The sequence below is a fragment of the Felis catus genome, chromosome B4 (assembly GCF_018350175.1).
Source record: "Felis catus isolate Fca126 chromosome B4, F.catus_Fca126_mat1.0, whole genome shotgun sequence".
NCBI lineage: Eukaryota > Metazoa > Chordata > Mammalia > Carnivora > Felidae > Felis > Felis catus.
In genome coordinates this window covers 116,393,458-116,410,772 of record NC_058374.1, presented here as the reverse complement: position 1 = coordinate 116,410,772, position 17,315 = coordinate 116,393,458, and the positions used below count along the sequence as shown (strand labels likewise).

Below are 17,315 nucleotides of genomic sequence, written 5' to 3'. Positions count from 1 at the left end.
TTCATATAACATTGAAAGGTCATAACAAATCTACGAGGCGGGTGTCATCTCATAAAAATGAGGAAGACTAAGAGAAAAAGTCAATTGTTGTCTTAATAATACATAGCTGGAGAGGCGCCTGGGTGGCTCAGTCGATTGAGCATCCGACTTCAGCTCAGGTCATGATCTCGCGGTTTGTGGGTTTGAGCCCCAGATCGGGCTCTGTGGTGACAGCTCAGAGCCTGGAGCCTGCTTCAGATTCTGTGTCTCCCTCTCTCTGCCCCTCCCCCACTCCTGCTCTGCTCGCACACTCTCTCTCGGTCTCTCTCAAAAATAAACAAACACTGGGGCCCCTGGGTGGATCAGTCGGTTGAGCGGCCGACTTTGGCTCAGGTCACCATCTCACGGTCTGTGAGTTCGAGCCCCGCGTCGGGCTCTATGCTGACAGCTTGGAGCCTGGAGCCTGTTTCCGATTCTGTGTCTCCCTCTCTCTGACCCTCCCCCGTTCATGCTCTGTCTCTCTCTGTCTCAAAAATAAATAAACGTTGGGGCGCCTGGGTGGCGCAGTCGGTTAAGCGTCCGACTTCAGGTCACGATCTCGCGGTACGTGAGTTCGAGCCCCGCGTCGGGCTCTGGGCTGATGGCTCAGAGCCTGGAGCCTGTTTCCGATTCTGTGTCTCCCTCTCTCTCTGCCCCTCCCCCGTTCATGCTCTGTCTCTCTCTGTCCCAAAAATAAACGTTGAAAAAAAAAAATTTAAAAAGAGGACACTGGCTTCTTTGTGGAAGATAAACCATTATAGTCTAGCGTAGAAGTTGGGAGACCAGGCAGGAAACTAGATGATGCTTTCTTGTACTAGAATGGTAGAAATGCTCAGAATCAGAGTTAATAGGATTATTGATGGATTGCATGTGGGTTATGCAGGAGAAATGATAAACTGGAAAGTTCTAGATAAGGGGGAAGTAAGTTTCCAAGGAAGGATTAAGATGGCCTGGGGGAAGGAGAGCTGACACATACTGAATGCCACCAGTGTACTATGCTCTTCTTCTGAGTTCCCCCCCCAACCACAGAGAGCTGGGTACTCTGTAACATGTAGGAAGGAGTTGAGAAGGTCTCCTGTGATCTGGTTCCTGTCTACCTCACCAGCCTGATTTCCATCCATTCTCCCTGTCTCCACCCCCACCAAAACATAGCATGTTCTGCCCGATGGATCTACGTATTCTCCATGCATGCCAGCCTACCTCACATCCTTTTGCCTTGCACAGGCAGCTGCTTCCGCCTGGAATTCATTCCCTCATTCAGCAAGTAATATGGAGCCTCTTCCCTGGGCCAGGCAGTGTTTTAAGCATCAGGATACGGTGGAGAATTAAAAGGGCCCTTCCTTTCCTGAACTTGCAGTCCGTTAGGGAAGACATACACTTAACAAAATGTCAACACAATCAGTTATTATTATGATTAAGTATTGCACAGGAAAACTACCAGATGCTATGAGGCTGTAAAACAAGGAAACTTGAACTAATTTTAGTAAAGAAAGGGAAGTCAAGGTTAGCTTCCTGAAAGACCTGCTGTGTCCACCAAGTTATGAAGGTAAGTAGGAGTTGGATAGCAAGGCAAAGGGGAAAGGAGGCTCTCATTAGGAATAATGTGTACAAAGGTGCTGAGGTGGAAAGGGGCATGGCATATTCAAAGAACTGAAAGACCAGAATGGCATGAAAATAGAGAATGAGGGGGAGAGTGATCAAAGGTAAGCCTGGAGGGACAGGGGAAAGAGCTTGTGGATTTGGGTCTTGAGCCGAAAAGCTTGTACTAGGGGATGATGAACCACTGAAAAGTTTGTACTAGGGATTGATGTGATCAGATTGGCCTTTTTAAAAGTTGGTTGCTGGGTGGAGAATGGTTTGAGAGGGGAAGTAAAGTGATTAACTGGACATGGGGATTGAGAAAGAGAGGCATTAAGAGCGAGTCTTCAGCTTGCACACTGTGTCGGATAGTGGTGTCATTCCCTGTGTTAAGGAACACTGGGAGAAAAGCAGCTTTGGGGGAACAATCAGGAATATAGTTTCAGAGGCGCATGTTGAATGTGAGGTGCCTATCAATCATCAAGACGGAGCCATCAATGAGACAGTGTCTGTAAGGATCTGGAGGTCAGAAGGGGGCCCAGACTTGGCATATATTTGGGAGTCATCAGCTTAGAGAAGATAAACAAAGCTAGGAGGGCAAATGAGGATGCACAGAGACACTGCAGAGTTTATGTCGAAGCCTAAATTCTTCTAGTCCTAACTTAGTCATCACCTCTGTAGAGCCTTCCTGCTACCTGAATAAGGTAGTTTACTGCTTCTATGTTACTCATCTACTTTGCCTTTATTGTATAATGTGGTAATTACTTGTTTTTATGTCTCAACTCAATTAATTAGATATGAGCCCTTACAAGTGTGTGTTTTGTATGCTATGTAAGTTCATAGCTTAGTACCTGGCCTTCAGCAGGCTCCTGCTAAATGCTACTCAGATGAATTGAAATGAAGTGATGTGGACTTTAGACACTGGAATAGCATTCCACAGTTACACAGGTACTAGATAGCATGGCAAGATCTTAACATACCTGAAATCTCTTCTATTGGAGGTTTTTCCCTTTGGAAATTCATCCCAGTCAATGGGAGAATGTGCTTGTTTAATACAAATTTGCTTTCTAGGTAATAGGCACATTCCATAAAGAAAAGAATACTTGGTTTAACTGCATTTTAAGTTGGTTTAACTGAGGAAGATGCTGATTCTTCTGCTAACCATGTTACAAAAGAAGGGCTAGAATGTCTCTACTCAGTACTGCAGACAAATGTGTGTGGTCTGTGAAAAATGTGTTATCAAGAGCTGGTAAACATTGTTTTGGCAGATCCCCGCACAAGAGAGAGCCAGGAATGATTAAATGAAAGAACAGCATATGTGACATGATTTGCACAGTCAAATCACATTCCACATGCTCCCAGGGCTCCAGAAAAATCAGACGGCAAAGCTCAAATTAGCCATCTGCCTCTCTACTTTCTCTTACCTCTTCCACTAAAAAGTAGAGGAAGGGAAGAGAAAAGGAGGGACAGTAAGATTCTATGAATGTTTCCTTGGAAGCTTGAGCATGTATTTTCAGAGCTTAGTTCAGAGAACAGAGATGAATGGCATGGTGGTGAAGGGTTCAATCTTTAGCCACACTTGGGTCTGATACCAAGTCATGTTGTTGGCTAAAGAAAATTGCCTAACATTTCAAATCCTCAGGCTGCTTATCTGTAAATGATGCTGATTGGTGGGAGTGATGGGATTGGGGACCAGGAGTGTAAGATCCAGTAATATAGTCCATGGGGTAGCTCTGAGGGTGAGATATAATGACATTTGCAAAGCATTTAGCACAGTTGGCTGGCATGTAGTAACCATTAAGTAAATGGCAGCTAGCTGGGGCAGTAATGGTAGAGCAGTAGAGGTAAGTGAGGCAAGTTTTGTTTGGATTAGAGAAATAAGAGCTATTCTATTTTATTTTATTCCTGATACATAATGAAAATTTGAGAACTATACTGGTTTTAAATTTTTATTTTTAAAAGTGGATTTCTACTTTTTAATAACCATGTGAGTGTATATTCTAAATGACACTTAAGCCATTTAGCAGGAAGGTACATTTCTGAGTATAATTATTATGGGGAAGGTGAGTGATTTTTTAGTATCTCCTTGACTTGGCTCTGTGCTCAGCAAAATACAACAGAATATGCCCATTCATACCATTTGCATAATGGGATTTTTAATTATAAAAACATTATTTAGGGGCGTGTGGGTGGCTCAGTCAGTTAAGCATCTGACTCTTGATTTTGGCCCAGGCCATGATCTCAGTTTGTGAAATGGAGCCAGGCGATGCCTGCTTGGGATTCTCTCTCTCTCTCTCTCTCTGCCCTTCCCCTGCTGCCTTTCATGTGCATGCGCGCACTGCCTCTCAAAATAAATAAATAAACTTTAAATTAAAAGCTCAAATATTCTTAAAATTAGAGTGAATAATACAATGAAACTCCATATTCACTCACCCAGATTCAAATCTTATCCAGATTCTGCCACAAATTTTTTTCCTAAAGTATTTCAAAGCAGATTGCAGATATCAGGTCATTTTACTCCTATATACATACTTCATATGCCTCTCTAAAACACACATTTCCTTACACAGTCCCATTCCCATTATAATGGTAGATTTTATTTTGAGAGATTATTATGTATACACACACACGCACTACCTAAAATGTGCCTCTCGCTTTTGAGTATACAAAACTAAATGTGCTAATGCCACTCATCAGAGTTTTTTGGAGGAGGTGTAGTTGCAAAAAAAGCAGAACGAGAATGCCTTTTTCTGAACAAGCTTTCCCCCTGTTTGGCCCATTTCTGTCTAGATTTGAATCCTGTGGCTCCTGATGACCTGAGGGTAGAAACAAAAAACATGAAGAGTTTAGGGGAGCCCTAACAACAACTACAGTCTATTTTCCTTGTTAACACTTCCTAAACATTTGTTTATGATGCCAGATACATGTTTCCTTTACTCCAGTGTCCTTTGTAGAAATTTTTGGTAATTAATAACCTAAAAATAGCCAGTATGCTATGCTGTAAGTTTGGATTTGGAACTTGATTCCTTGGAAAAATTTTAAATTCTAGGATAATATCTCAGGTTATGGAAATAACCCTAATTATTAATTGTATGACTAGCTTTTAAGCCAAGCAAAAAAACTTCCAAATTTAAGAGACTTCAAAAGTATAAAGCAGTACATTGGGGGAGAAAAAAAACATTGTGTTTGGTAAAATGCCATGTGTGCTATAATGCCTGCTCTGATTATTTGTGCAAAAAAATCTCCGAGCTGCTGCCCGCCACTAGCATTGTTGGAGGGTGGTGGAATCTGTCGCCATGGCAGAAGGAAAAGAAGTAAGAAGAAGGCAAAGAATAAACGCTGACATCTGGTTGATGGAACCTTCTTTTGCCCCCAACAGTTCTGCCACAGAAAGGGATGAATGGCTAGAAGCGATTTCCAGGTCAATAGAAGAGTATGCCAAAAAAAGAATCACATTCTGTCCTAGTAGGAGTCTTGATGAGGTATTGTCTTTTCCTTCTTATTTTTTTTTTTCAGTGCATTTCAAACAGTTTTTGCCTTAAACTTTTCTAGGGGTTTAGAAAAGCAACATGCGTTTCACAGAAAGATACATGTGTGTGTATAATTTCAGAACTAAATATCCTATTAATGTCTAATTAAGTCTGTGATAACATGCAGCACATTTTATTTTTTCTGGTTGTAAAACTTCATTGTAAAAAATTTGGGAAATAACATAATTTAAGGAAGAAACTAATCAGCTGTCATGGCACTACCACAGACGTCTTTTTAAGTTAATTTTGCATTAAAGGATTATTAGAATATAGCTAATCTTAATATCCTGAGAACATGAAAAATATAATGGCCCATGATTTGTCCCACATCCTTGATAATTCCATCAGCATTGCCCCCCCAAAAAAAAAAAAAAAAAAAAAGACTTGAATCTATAGCACTCAATGTGCATGGAGATAATGAAAAGTTGTTCTTCCCCAGGCTGATGCAGAAAATAAAGAGGAAGTTAGTCCTCTTGGATCAAAGGCTCCCATCTGGATCCCTGATACCAGAGCCACAATGTGTATGATCTGCACAAGTGAATTTACTCTGACCTGGCGACGACACCACTGCCGGGCCTGCGGAAAGGTTGGAGAAGATGACACCCATCTCCGTTGTGAATTTTTATAGCTCCAGGCTGTACATAGTGAGGAAGCATATTTCCTCTTGTAAATCATGGCAGGGGGAAAAAAGATACTGAATCATGGATGATACTTTCTCTAAATATTTAGGCATAGGTCAGTCGTTACCCTGTCTACCAAGGTTATTGTAGAATGTCAATGATAGATAATTTTCACTAAAATAAAATTCACAGTTAAATAGACTCCCATATTTACTGATATTTGTTTAAACTACATAGATACTAAGTATTTAATAGAGATATTATTTAAGTATTAAGTATTTAATAGAGATACTTTAAGTATTGAAGTTATCACCAGTGACGTTTCTAGACCTTCATGGCCTCATTAGTAAAATGAGCATAAATGGCAATGACGTCAGAGAGTTACCGTGAAGATTAAACAAGGTCTGTTTTGAGAGCATTTCGTACAGGGCCAAATGCTTGGTAGAAGTGCAGCAGACATGATTGTGGTTACAGCAGGAATGATGACAGGGGCAATGTCGATGATGACAAATATGGCTACCAGAGGACTTAGTGCTTGCCATACATGGTTCCAAATATTTTGCACATGTTAACACTGTTAGCATTTTATTTTATGGACTTAGCACACAGTCATAATAATCTGTGGCCTCTTCATCTTCCAGTGTGTGAGTTCACTACGGACCTGAACTCCATAGCGGTGTAATTCAGAGTCAGTGGTTGTGAAAAGGTTGAGAAAACACTATAGGTAGACAGCATTATAAATTGTAGCAAACTAGATGGTTTGATACTGTTATTCTAAATGAAATAATTCCAATGTGTTTTCAGATTGTATGCCAAGCTTGTTCATCAAATAAGTATGGTTTAGATTACCTGAAAAATCAACCAGCAAGAGTATGTGAACACTGTTTCCAAGAACTGCAGAAACTAGGTAATATATAAGTAGATTTAACAAATTCCTTTAATCCCAGATGCTTTCAAACAACCTTCCGAAAGAATCACCTTAGACAAGTGAGCAAGATGGTTGGTGATACTCATCTCAAAATATTAAGAATTTTGCTTTCTTGGGACACCTGGGTGGCTCAGTTGGTTGAGCGTCTTCTGCGCAGGTCATGACCTCACGTTCTTGGGTTCAAGCCCTGCACTGGGCTCTGTGCTGACAGCTCAGAGCCTGGATTCTGCTTTGGATTCTGTGTCTCCCTCTCTCTTTCTGCCCCTCCCCCACCTACACCCATGCATGCATGTGTACTCGCTCTCTTTCTCTCAAAAGTAAAATTAAAAATTAAAAAAAAAAAAGAATTTTGCTTTCTTAATTCAATTAAGCTTTCTTAACTCCTAGAATACTAATTGTAGAAATGCAATTACAGGATGAAATGCATTAAAACAGTTACAAGGGAACTTTAACTTTCAAGTAATTTTGAAGTTTTCAGTTTTACAACTGCCTGCTCATTAACAAATCATTTTTGTCTATCTGTAAAATAATTCTCTATGGAAATATACTAGGTGGCACTTTGTTAGTTTATTTCTAACCACTTGGACTGATTTGGTGAGATTCTGTGGTATATCTACATGTTCAGCTTTTCACCAAATACAAAATGATAACTCATATCTGCCTACTCATTATTTGCAGGTATCCGTTCCCACAGTTAAGATGAATGCAGCTAGCAGGACTGCTCAGGTCTACATTTTGAAAAGAGAGATTTGGTTAAATTCCTGAAACGTATAGGATCTAAATTGCAAAAAGGTTGTCCTTCATTTCAGCCCTATCTTTCATCTGGTCTACTGTAATAGTTTCCTAACAGGTTTTCTGCTGCAAATCCTTCTTCCTTCCTGCTGCCAGATTTTTTTTTTTTCCTAAATTCAATCTGCTCATGTCACTTCCCAGCTTAAAAGACCATTAATTTCCCATGACTTAAACAACAGTCCATGTTCCTTAGAACCAGCCTTTTTTTTCCCTCAGCTTTATTATTCTCCAAATAGATGATCTAATTTCATACCTCTGCTTTTGCTTATGCTGCCTTCAGGGAGTGTTTTTCCTCCTCTTTTTGACTTGGCAAACTCATACTTATACCTTAATGGCCAACTCAAACATCTTACTCTCTTCCCAGCTTTCACTGAACTTCTACAGTCAAATATAATGGCTTCCTTATCTTGTCTTATAGCCCCCTTTCTAGCATTTTGTTCATTATAATATTCTTATTTCAACATATCTCAATACTAAACAGTGCTTTTAGGTTGTTGGGGTTTTTTTAAGTCAGGAGCTTTTTTTCAGAAGTTTATGGAATTAGTTTAGGGGGCACCTAGGTGGCTCAGTTGGTTAAGTGTCCAACTTCGGCTCTGGTCATGATCTCACGGTTTGTGAGTTTGAGCCCCGTGTTGGGCTCTGTGCTGACAGCTCAGAGCCTGGAGCCTGCTCGGGATTCTGTGTCTCCTTTTCTCTCTGCCACTCCCCCATACCCACTCTGTTTCTCTCTCTCAAAAGTAAACATTAAAGAAAATTTATAGAATTAATTTCAGTTAGTACATTGACATGGTTAGTACATTAAGTAGTATATTAACATGTTTCAGAATTGTGAAGGCACAAAAGGGTATTCCTTTACCATGGTTCACACCTGAAAAAGCTTAAATTCCTAGACAGTAGAAAGTCTCTCTCCCACTCAGCTTGCAGCCAGCCATCTTTTTTTTCCCAGGGGTCTCAGTGTCCTCAGTTTCTCAAGTATCCTTCCATGGATATTTTATGCAACAGTGTTTATTGATATGAATTAACTTGAATTGCAAAATGCTTACCATTGGCTACATGAGTGCATCTGATTTGTTTTAGATCACCAGCATTCTCCTAAGATTGGATCTCCTGGAAATCACAAATCTCCTTCAAGTGCCTTATCATCAGTCTTACATAGTATTCCATCAGGGAGGAAACAGAAAAAAATCCCAGCTGCTCTCAAAGAAGTAAGTGTTTCCATTAAACTTGCAACCTGATACAGGCTGAATTATTCATATGCATATAATACACTGTTTTTCTTTCATAAAGGAAGATGTCATTTCCCACTACTATTAAGACATGGCATTTTAATACTGGTGATGGATGTGGCTGATGCCTCACTCTTTTGCTTGGTCTCCCATATGACCTGAGTCATTTAGAAAATGGCAGTTGAAAGGTTTGGAGAACATTTTATAGCAATGATAGAAAGTAAAAGATAATTTAGACACGTGAATTTTTAAAATTACTTTGAGGAAAACCCTTACCAGAGGGAAGAGTCTATAGAATATTTGGGGTGTTTTATTAGCATTTCCTGATCTGCACAGTTTGTTATTTGTAAGGATTCATTGGCTATATACAGCTGCACTGATAGTAAATTGTCTTTCCTTTCAACTTAAAAGAAAACTTTAAAAAGTTAGGATAGTCTGTCTACACAGTTAGACTGCCAGTGGTGTAATCCACAGGCATCACCAATATCCTATCCCATCTCCTCAAATTCAAGTGTTCAGTCAGCCAGTGTCATGTAACACACAGCACTGCATATCTATCACCATTTTGATTAGTTTATTAATTAGTTCCACTTCCGGCCAGTTTTTTGGCCAGCAGAATTTTGAATTTTGTTTTCTTCCTTGGATACTCTGGAGGTGTTCTGTGGAATGTGGAAGCAGACAACTCTAAAAATTTGACCAAGATTGTGTTCTTTATGTAAAGTTGAATGTATTCCATCATGGCAGTTAAAACACTAGGAAATGATTTATAGCCAATCTCATGAAATAGTAAGACTAGGACTTAAAGTTCTAATTGCCAAGTTTCTTAAGCTACTTAAGATGATTTATTTATTTTTTAATATTTATTTACTTTTGAGAGAGAGAGAGAGCACAAGCAGGAAAGGGGCAGAGAGAGGGGGAAACAGAGGATCCAAAGTGGGCTCTGTGCTTGAACTCAAGAACTGTGTGATCGTGACCTGAGCTGAGGTCAGATGCTCAACTGACTGAGCCACCCTAGTTAAGGGGATTTAGTACTCTCAACTATCCTTTCCATCACTCAGTTCCTAAATCTAAACTGACTTTCAGAACTTTAAGGTTCTTAACAAACTGAAGTAATTTTCAGTTCTCAATAACTGTTTGCCTCTCCATGCTGATGTCACAATTTATAGATACAGTTGTTACACTTGCTCCCCTTGTCAGTCTAAACTCTACAGGACTGGTTGCAAAACTCTTTCTGCTCTTGACTAGAGCCAGCCTAACTCCAACCCCATTTTGTGTATCTTTCCAACCAGCCATACAAACAGACCTTCTGCTGTCAAACCTCTACTTCCTGACTGCAGCCATTTCTTCCTTTACTCCACTGGTCCTCAAAGTGTCCTCCAGAGCAGCACATCAGCACCACATGGAAACTTACTAGGAATGGATATTCTTAGGCCCCACCCAAGGTCTACAGAATCAGAAATTTCAATAAGCATTCTCTGTGATTTAGGTGTATGCTAAAGTTTGAGAACCACTGCTTTGCTCCTTTGAAATCAAACTGGGAAAATTAATTTATCTGATTAAGTGCTATAAAAGTACAAGTGTTGTACTTGGGAAGCTGTAGTTTTTGTCTTTTTATCTGTAATTGAGTTGAAATTCACCTAATTTATAATTAACCATTTAAAGTATCCAATTCAGGGGCACCTGGCTGGTTCAGTCGGTAGAGCCTGCAACTCTTGATCTTGGGGTCATAAGTTTGAGCCCCACATTGGATGTAGAGTTTACTTTAAAAATAAATAAAATCTGGGGCACCTGGGTGGCGCAGTTGGTTAAGCGTCCGACTTCAGCCAGGTCACGATCTCGCGGTCGTGAGTTTGAGCCCCGCGTCGGGCTCTGGGCTGATGGCTCAGAGCCTGGAGCCTGTTTCCGATTCTGTGTCTCCCTCTCTCTCTGCCCCTCCCCCGTTCATGCTCTGTCTCTCTCTGTCCCAAAAATGAATAAACGTTGAAAAAAAAAAAATTAAAAAATAAATAAATAAATAAATAAAATCTTTTTTTAAAAAAAATAAAGCAATACAATTCATTGATATTTAGTGTATTCACGATATTGTGCAACCACCATATTGCTCTAGTTTCAAAACTTTTTCATCGCCCCATAAAAACATCCTGTATCAATTAAATAATCAATCCCCTTGTCCCTTCTCTCCACCCTCTCTGATAACCACTAATCTGCTCTCTGTCTCTATGCCTATTCTAGATATCTCATATAAAAGGAATCCTGCAGGGCCACCTGTGTGGCTCAGTCGGTTGAGCGTCTGACTTCGGCTCAGGTCATGATCTCACAGTTAGTGAGTTTGAGCCCTGCGTCAGGCTCTGTGCTGACATTTCAGAGCCTGGAGCCTGCTTCAAATTCTGTGTCTCCCTCTCTCTCTTCCCCTTCCCCACTCATGCTCTGTCTCTCTCTCTCTCTCTCTCTCTCTCTCTCTCTCTCAAAAATGAATAAACATTAAAAAAAAAAAAACGGAATTCTACAATATGTGACCTTTTGTATCTGGCTATTTTCACTTAGTACAGTATTTTAGAAGCTAAGTTATATAGCATTATCAGTACTTAGTTTGTTTTTATATCTGAATAATACTCCATTGTATGTATGTATCAGAATTTATCCATTCATCTGTTAATAGACATCTGGGTTGTTTCTGCCTTTGGGTTATTATAAATATCATTTGTCTTAGTTATACACCTAGGAGTGGAATTGCTTGGTCACATGATAATTTTATGTTTAACTTTTTAAGGATTGGGAAGTGTTTGTTTGTTTTTTTTTAAATTTTTTTTCAATGTTTATTTATTTTTGGGACAGAGAGAGACAGAGCATGAACGGGGGAGGGGCAGAGAGAGGGGGAGACACAGAATCGGAAACAGGCTCCAGGCTCCGAGCCATCAGCCCAGAGCCCGACGCGGGGCTCGAACTCACGGACCGCGAGATCGTGACCTGGCTGAAGTCGGACGCTTAACCGACTGTGCCACCCAGGCGCCCCAAGGAAGTGTTTTTATTCCAGTAAAAATGTTCAATACATTTTCAGAAACTCATTATTTTAGAATTACATTCAGATTCTCAGTACCCTCAGTAATGGCAGGCTATGTCTCTTGAGTTAGATTTATGTTTTAAATAATCAAATCAGGGGTGCCTGGGTGGTGCATTTGGTTAAGCATCCAACTCTTGATCTTGGCTCAGGTCATGATCTCAGAGTTCGTGAGTTCAAGCCCTGTATCGGGCTCTGCACTGATGTTGAGTAGCCTGCTTGGGATTCTGTGTCTCCTTCTCTCTGCCCTTCTCCCATTTGTGCTGTCTTTCTCTCTCTTTCTCTCAAAATAAATAAATAAACTTAAAAAAAATAATATATATATATATATATATCGGAAAGTTTTATGAATCATATGATTAATTTGGTTAAGACCAATTTTATTTTTAAAAAGATAATAGAGGACTATTCTCGACTCAGGATTGTGATTGGTATTCTTTCATAGCTAAAAAACTAATTTAAGAATATTCCAAAAAAGGAACATACAAAATATTTTCAGCAATGATAGTACCACTTAAGTACATAGTAGCATCCCAATATAACTACATTTCCAGCAAAATTTCATTTGAACATAGACATTCTAATTGAAAAAAAAATTATTTGTAATCTTCTACAAGGATGTTATTTTTTTTATATAAATTTGTTTGCACTTAATATTAAAGTTCCCACTAGCTGGGACACCTGGGTGGCTTGGTTTCAGCTCAGGTCACATCTCACAATTTGTGAGATCCCATGGAGCCTGCTTGGGATTCTCTCTGCCTCTCCACCGCTTGCATGCATGCTCTCTCAAATTAAATAAACATTAAAAAACAAAACTGTATTAACAGAGAGGTAAATGGAAATTCTATTATTTATGGTGATTTTAAGGATCAGTTTCTGATCCTCAAATTTTGGTCTGAGCAAAACTTAGTTTGCTTCATAAAAGGATGAAAATGTTTTAATCTCTAGGCCAAAAGGTAGTAAGGTTTCAATGATTGTAATCTGGCAGTTGAAACTTTTGTTTTTAACATAGGAACAAGAGAGAAATATAAGACCAAATTTAGGAATTGTGTTATTAGTAGAATGGTGAGCAGACTTTTAAGGTGGTTCCATGATCCCTTCCTCTGATGGTCACACTTTTGTACAGTCTCCTCACCGTTATGTGGGGCAAGGACCTGTGACTTGCTCTGAACCAACAGAATATGGGGAAGATGATGGCATGTCACTCCCATGATTATGTTATGTTATGGAAGACTCCATATTGCTGTAGATGGGCTCTAGAGACTTTCTCTCATGCGGGCTTTGAAGAAGTAAGTAGTTGTCTTGGGAGGCTTGTGTGGCATGGAAATGAGGATGAGCCCCAGGCAAAAGCCAGCAAGAGGCCAGGGCCCTCAGTTTCATAACTTCAAGGAAATGAATACTGCTAAAAACCTGAATCCACTTGGAAGTAGACCCTTCCCTCGTCAGCTGTCAGATGAGAACTCTGGTGCTGGCCAACACCTTGACTGGGGCCCTACAGAGATCCCAGCTAAGCTGTGCCCGGACTCCTGAGACAACACATGTATGTTGTTTTAACCCACTAAGTTGGTGGTAATTTGTATGTGACAACAGAAAACAAATACAAGTGGATTCTATGAATTTTTAAAGTCTGCCTTTAATCATGTATGAATTGTATTAATTTCTTACAAATTTTATGAGGAGGATCAAATATTATTGTTTAATATAAACTTTATTATTATTTTTTAATTATTTATTTATTTTGAGAGAAAGAGAGAGAGGGAGTCTGGGTGGGGGAGAGGCAGAGAGCGAGGGAGAGAGAAAAACCTAAGCCAGCTCCGTGCTGTCTGTGCAGAATCTGACATGGGGCTCGATCTCACAAATTGTGAGATCATGACCTGAACCGCTCAGGCGCCCCTAATACAGTTTTTATAAGTCCAAAAAGCTATTTCAGAAAGAGTTAAAGGTTTAAGTAATTTTCCCTAACATTGCAAAACACGAAGAACAACATACACGGTTCCCAAAAATGCAGCTTTCAAAAAGCATTTCTGATCTTTAGAATTATTTTTCTTCTTCTGGAAACCAGGAAAACACAGGTGGCACCACAAAGAAATACATACATGGAAGCACAATTAAACCAAGCAGAATGCTGGAATTGCTTCGAAACGAAAGGGGTTTTTATGCCCATGGTAATGGCAGTATTCAATTTGTACAGTAGCAGACTTTGAACGTAAACAATTTCATTCTGAAACATTATAGTATTATGGTTATTGCTTTCAGCACCAATGATCAAAAGCAGTTTTGTTACTTTACATTTTGTTGCTGTCTGAAAACCATTAAACTATGTATGGGGTTTACTTACTAGGTATCAGCAAATACAGAAGATTCTTCCATGAGTGGCTATTTGTACAGATCAAAGGGCAATAAAAAACCCTGGAAACACTTGTGGTTTGTCATAAAAAATAAAGTGCTGTATACATATGCTGCAAGTGAGGTAAGAGCTGAAATCTAAAGATGAATTACTTGGGAGTCTGGTTTTATAATACCAATTAGAAATAATCACAATATTTGTTTGATCTATTCGTTTTGTGTATTTTTTTGTTTTGCATTGCTTTTGGAGGGGGAGATTCTTTTTGCTGTTACCTTTAATGTCAACAATGTCCTAGAGCTCTTACTCAAAAAATGTTAGGAATTTTCCATAGTATTAAGATGTAACTTTTTTTGGTGTCATGTGACTACTAACAACTTCATTAAAGGCAAAGGTTCTTACCCTTTCTGCCAAGCTCTCATGGAAGACAGTCCCTTGACTATCCCCAGATTGTATTGATCAGGCTTCAAACTTCGATAAGATAGACTTTGTTTGGGTTAGAAACAATTCCTGGCTGGCTATAAAAACCACTGCTCTAAGAGCCAAGCTTTTCCTTAGTGGGACCGGGTAAATCACTTTTCTTTCTGAGCTTGTTTCCTGCATCCATAAAATGAAAGTAATATAATTGCCTCCCATGGTTGTGGGGAAATATGTGAACTTAGATGAGTGTGAACCCAAGGAAAACTGTTTAGCACAGTGTCTGGCTCATGGGGTAGCTTCAGGGGTGGGGGGACATCTTAATATTGTTGAATAAGTGAAAAGTAAGTAAGTTGTTAGAATTATCATTGTTTTCTATATAGTGTGCATATAAAATTAAAGCTGTATAGTTTTAAGAGTTTGCAAATCTGAATTTTGTATCAATTTAAAGTCCCATCTCCCTTTGTGTCTTTTTAAATTAGGATGTGGCAGCTTTGGAGAGCCAGCCTTTACTAGGATTCACTGTCACTCAAGTCAAAGATGAGAATTCAGAGTCTAGAGTGTTCCAGTTGCTGCACAAAAACATGTTATTTTATTTGTTCAAAGCAGATGATGCTCACTCAGCTCAGAAGTAAGTAATTTAGGCATATTTTTCTTTTATACATGAGTTTCAAGTTGTTACATGATTGATTTTAAAATAACCTACTTTCATGCATGGGGACAATTAAGAATTTAAATCCAAGATCCAAATTAGGAAGATTTAACATATTTTTCAAACTCTTTAGAATTGTTTTAAGGACAAGCAAGAGGATCTGGAATATTTTCAGGAGGCAGAGGGGAAAAGAAAATAGGTAGTTCTGTCCAAAATATTTTGTCTATACTGACCTCTGAGGAAGCAGCATGAAACTGCTCTGCTGCAAGGAAAGGAAGCCGAGGCATTTGACCTCTCCTTCAGTGAGGGTGAGGATCATCTCTTGAAACATTCCAGGACTTTGGCAATCCAGTGACTCAATTGTGCCATGGAACAGCAGGAGTTTAAACAGCTGCTTGCTAACTTACTTCTTTGGGAAAAAGGTCAAACACATTAAGAGGCTCCCATGCTGTTCCCAATAACTGAGTAAAAGGAAATGGATATCATTTTAGATGGTAAAGGTTTTTAAACAATCTCTTCAAAATTCCAACAAGAATATTTGTTTTGATGTCATGATGTGGTTTGACATAGAGAAGCATATCTCTGTGGAACCCAGGTCCTTTGTAAACAAAATAGAGCAGATAACCTTTAACCAAATCTTTCACTTGATTTTTATTTTGGTCTTACACATTACATGTTTTTGTTTTCACTAAGATGTGCTTATGTTTTCTCCATAGGCTTAAAACGGTGCATGCAGATAAAAAAAGAATGCTTTAAGTCAGCAAGGCTTATCTTTTCTTAATGCAGTTAGAATTAATGTACCAGAATTGCATATGCTCTTGCATATTAATCAGGTACAATGTTGCAAATACTCTGGAACACTTTTTTCTTTTTTCCAGTCTATGTTAGGACATCTACTATGTATATCTATTACTATAAATAAATTTTTTTGAATTGAAGAATATTTAAAATTGTCACTTAACCATTATTTTTTCTGTAAAAACTACTTGGGTAAAAGAGTAATTGCTCTAATATTCTGTTAGGTATTACACTTCTCATGATTTTTATCTGTATTCATCATCAAACTGATAAAAATTATTGCTTTTGAATATACATCTTTTGATTATATCATTAAGTCAACAAGGTAGAAAAACCTTAAGACAATTGAATGTAGTTAAGTAAAGAGAATCTGCCCTCTTGTAATTGAGAATTAATACAGGACAAATTACAAGTTTCTCTTTGAAGTCACTAATGTAATGGGGTTTTTTTGTATAGTATAGAATATTAAAATGTGTTAATTTTAATGAAAATTTTTAACTTTTTAAAAGTCTATCATGATATAACATGCCATTTGCATTTGAATTTTTGAAAATTCTGTCCTTGAAATTTGAGCTGTATCTGTTATAGGCTGCTTCTATTAACTGAGTGATTTTAGATGTTCACAGAAGCAATTACAGTCCTAGGGAGGTACAAAGTGACTACCTCCAAGTGTCTTCTGAATAATTGAAACTGTGGGTATTGTCAGATAAACTTTGAGACTAATGAATTCTGGGAAGACTTCTATGAAACTCTGAGACACATTTCTTTTTCTTTTTGAGACACTTTATATTGCATACAAAATTTTGATCAACTGGAAGTAGACCAGATATAGATTCTCTTTCACTGAAAATACTAAAACAGGTTTCAATTATGGATCCCCAGGGAGTTAAGAGAGAAGGAAGTCAGGCCAGATTTTGGGCCATATTACCAAATAAAGTATAATTCCATATACACAGAATTCTAGTTTAGTATAGGAAAGATCTTTTTTTTTTCAAGTTTTTATTTAAATTCAGTTAATTCACATACGTGTAATATTACTTTCAGTAGTAGAATTTAGCTGATTCATCACTTACATACAATACCCAGGGCTCATCACATATGCTTTCCTTAATACCCATCACCCATTTAACCCATCCCCACCCACCCACCTCCCCTCAACCAACCCCCTGGTTGTTCTCTATATTTAAATGTCTATTTCTTTTAAAAAAAAATTTTTTTACTTTTTTTTATTCTTTTATTTTTTAAATTTACATCCAAATTAGCATATAGTGCAACAATGATTTCAGGAGTAGATTCCTTAGTCCCCCTTACCCACTTAGCCCATCCCCCCTCCCACAACCCCTCCAGTAACCCT

At 38.6% G+C, this 17,315-nt stretch overlaps 1 protein-coding gene across 4 annotated transcripts in view; it reads left to right on the top strand.

The window, feature by feature from the left end:
- The window catches only part of FGD6 (FYVE, RhoGEF and PH domain containing 6), a 117,546-nt gene that overhangs the window by 94,500 nt on the left and 5,731 nt on the right, over window positions 1-17,315 (top strand). For all 4 annotated transcript variants that reach the window (XM_019835364.3, XM_003989119.6, XM_019835363.3 and 1 more), the window contains 6 exons: window positions 4,976-5,078; window positions 5,566-5,712; window positions 6,551-6,653; window positions 8,544-8,671; window positions 14,092-14,220; window positions 14,994-15,142. In XM_019835364.3, the coding sequence (XP_019690923.2) occupies window positions 4,976-5,078; window positions 5,566-5,712; window positions 6,551-6,653; window positions 8,544-8,671; window positions 14,092-14,220; window positions 14,994-15,142 (759 nt within the window). The remainder of the gene's footprint in view (window positions 1-4,975; window positions 5,079-5,565; window positions 5,713-6,550; window positions 6,654-8,543; window positions 8,672-14,091; window positions 14,221-14,993; window positions 15,143-17,315) is intronic.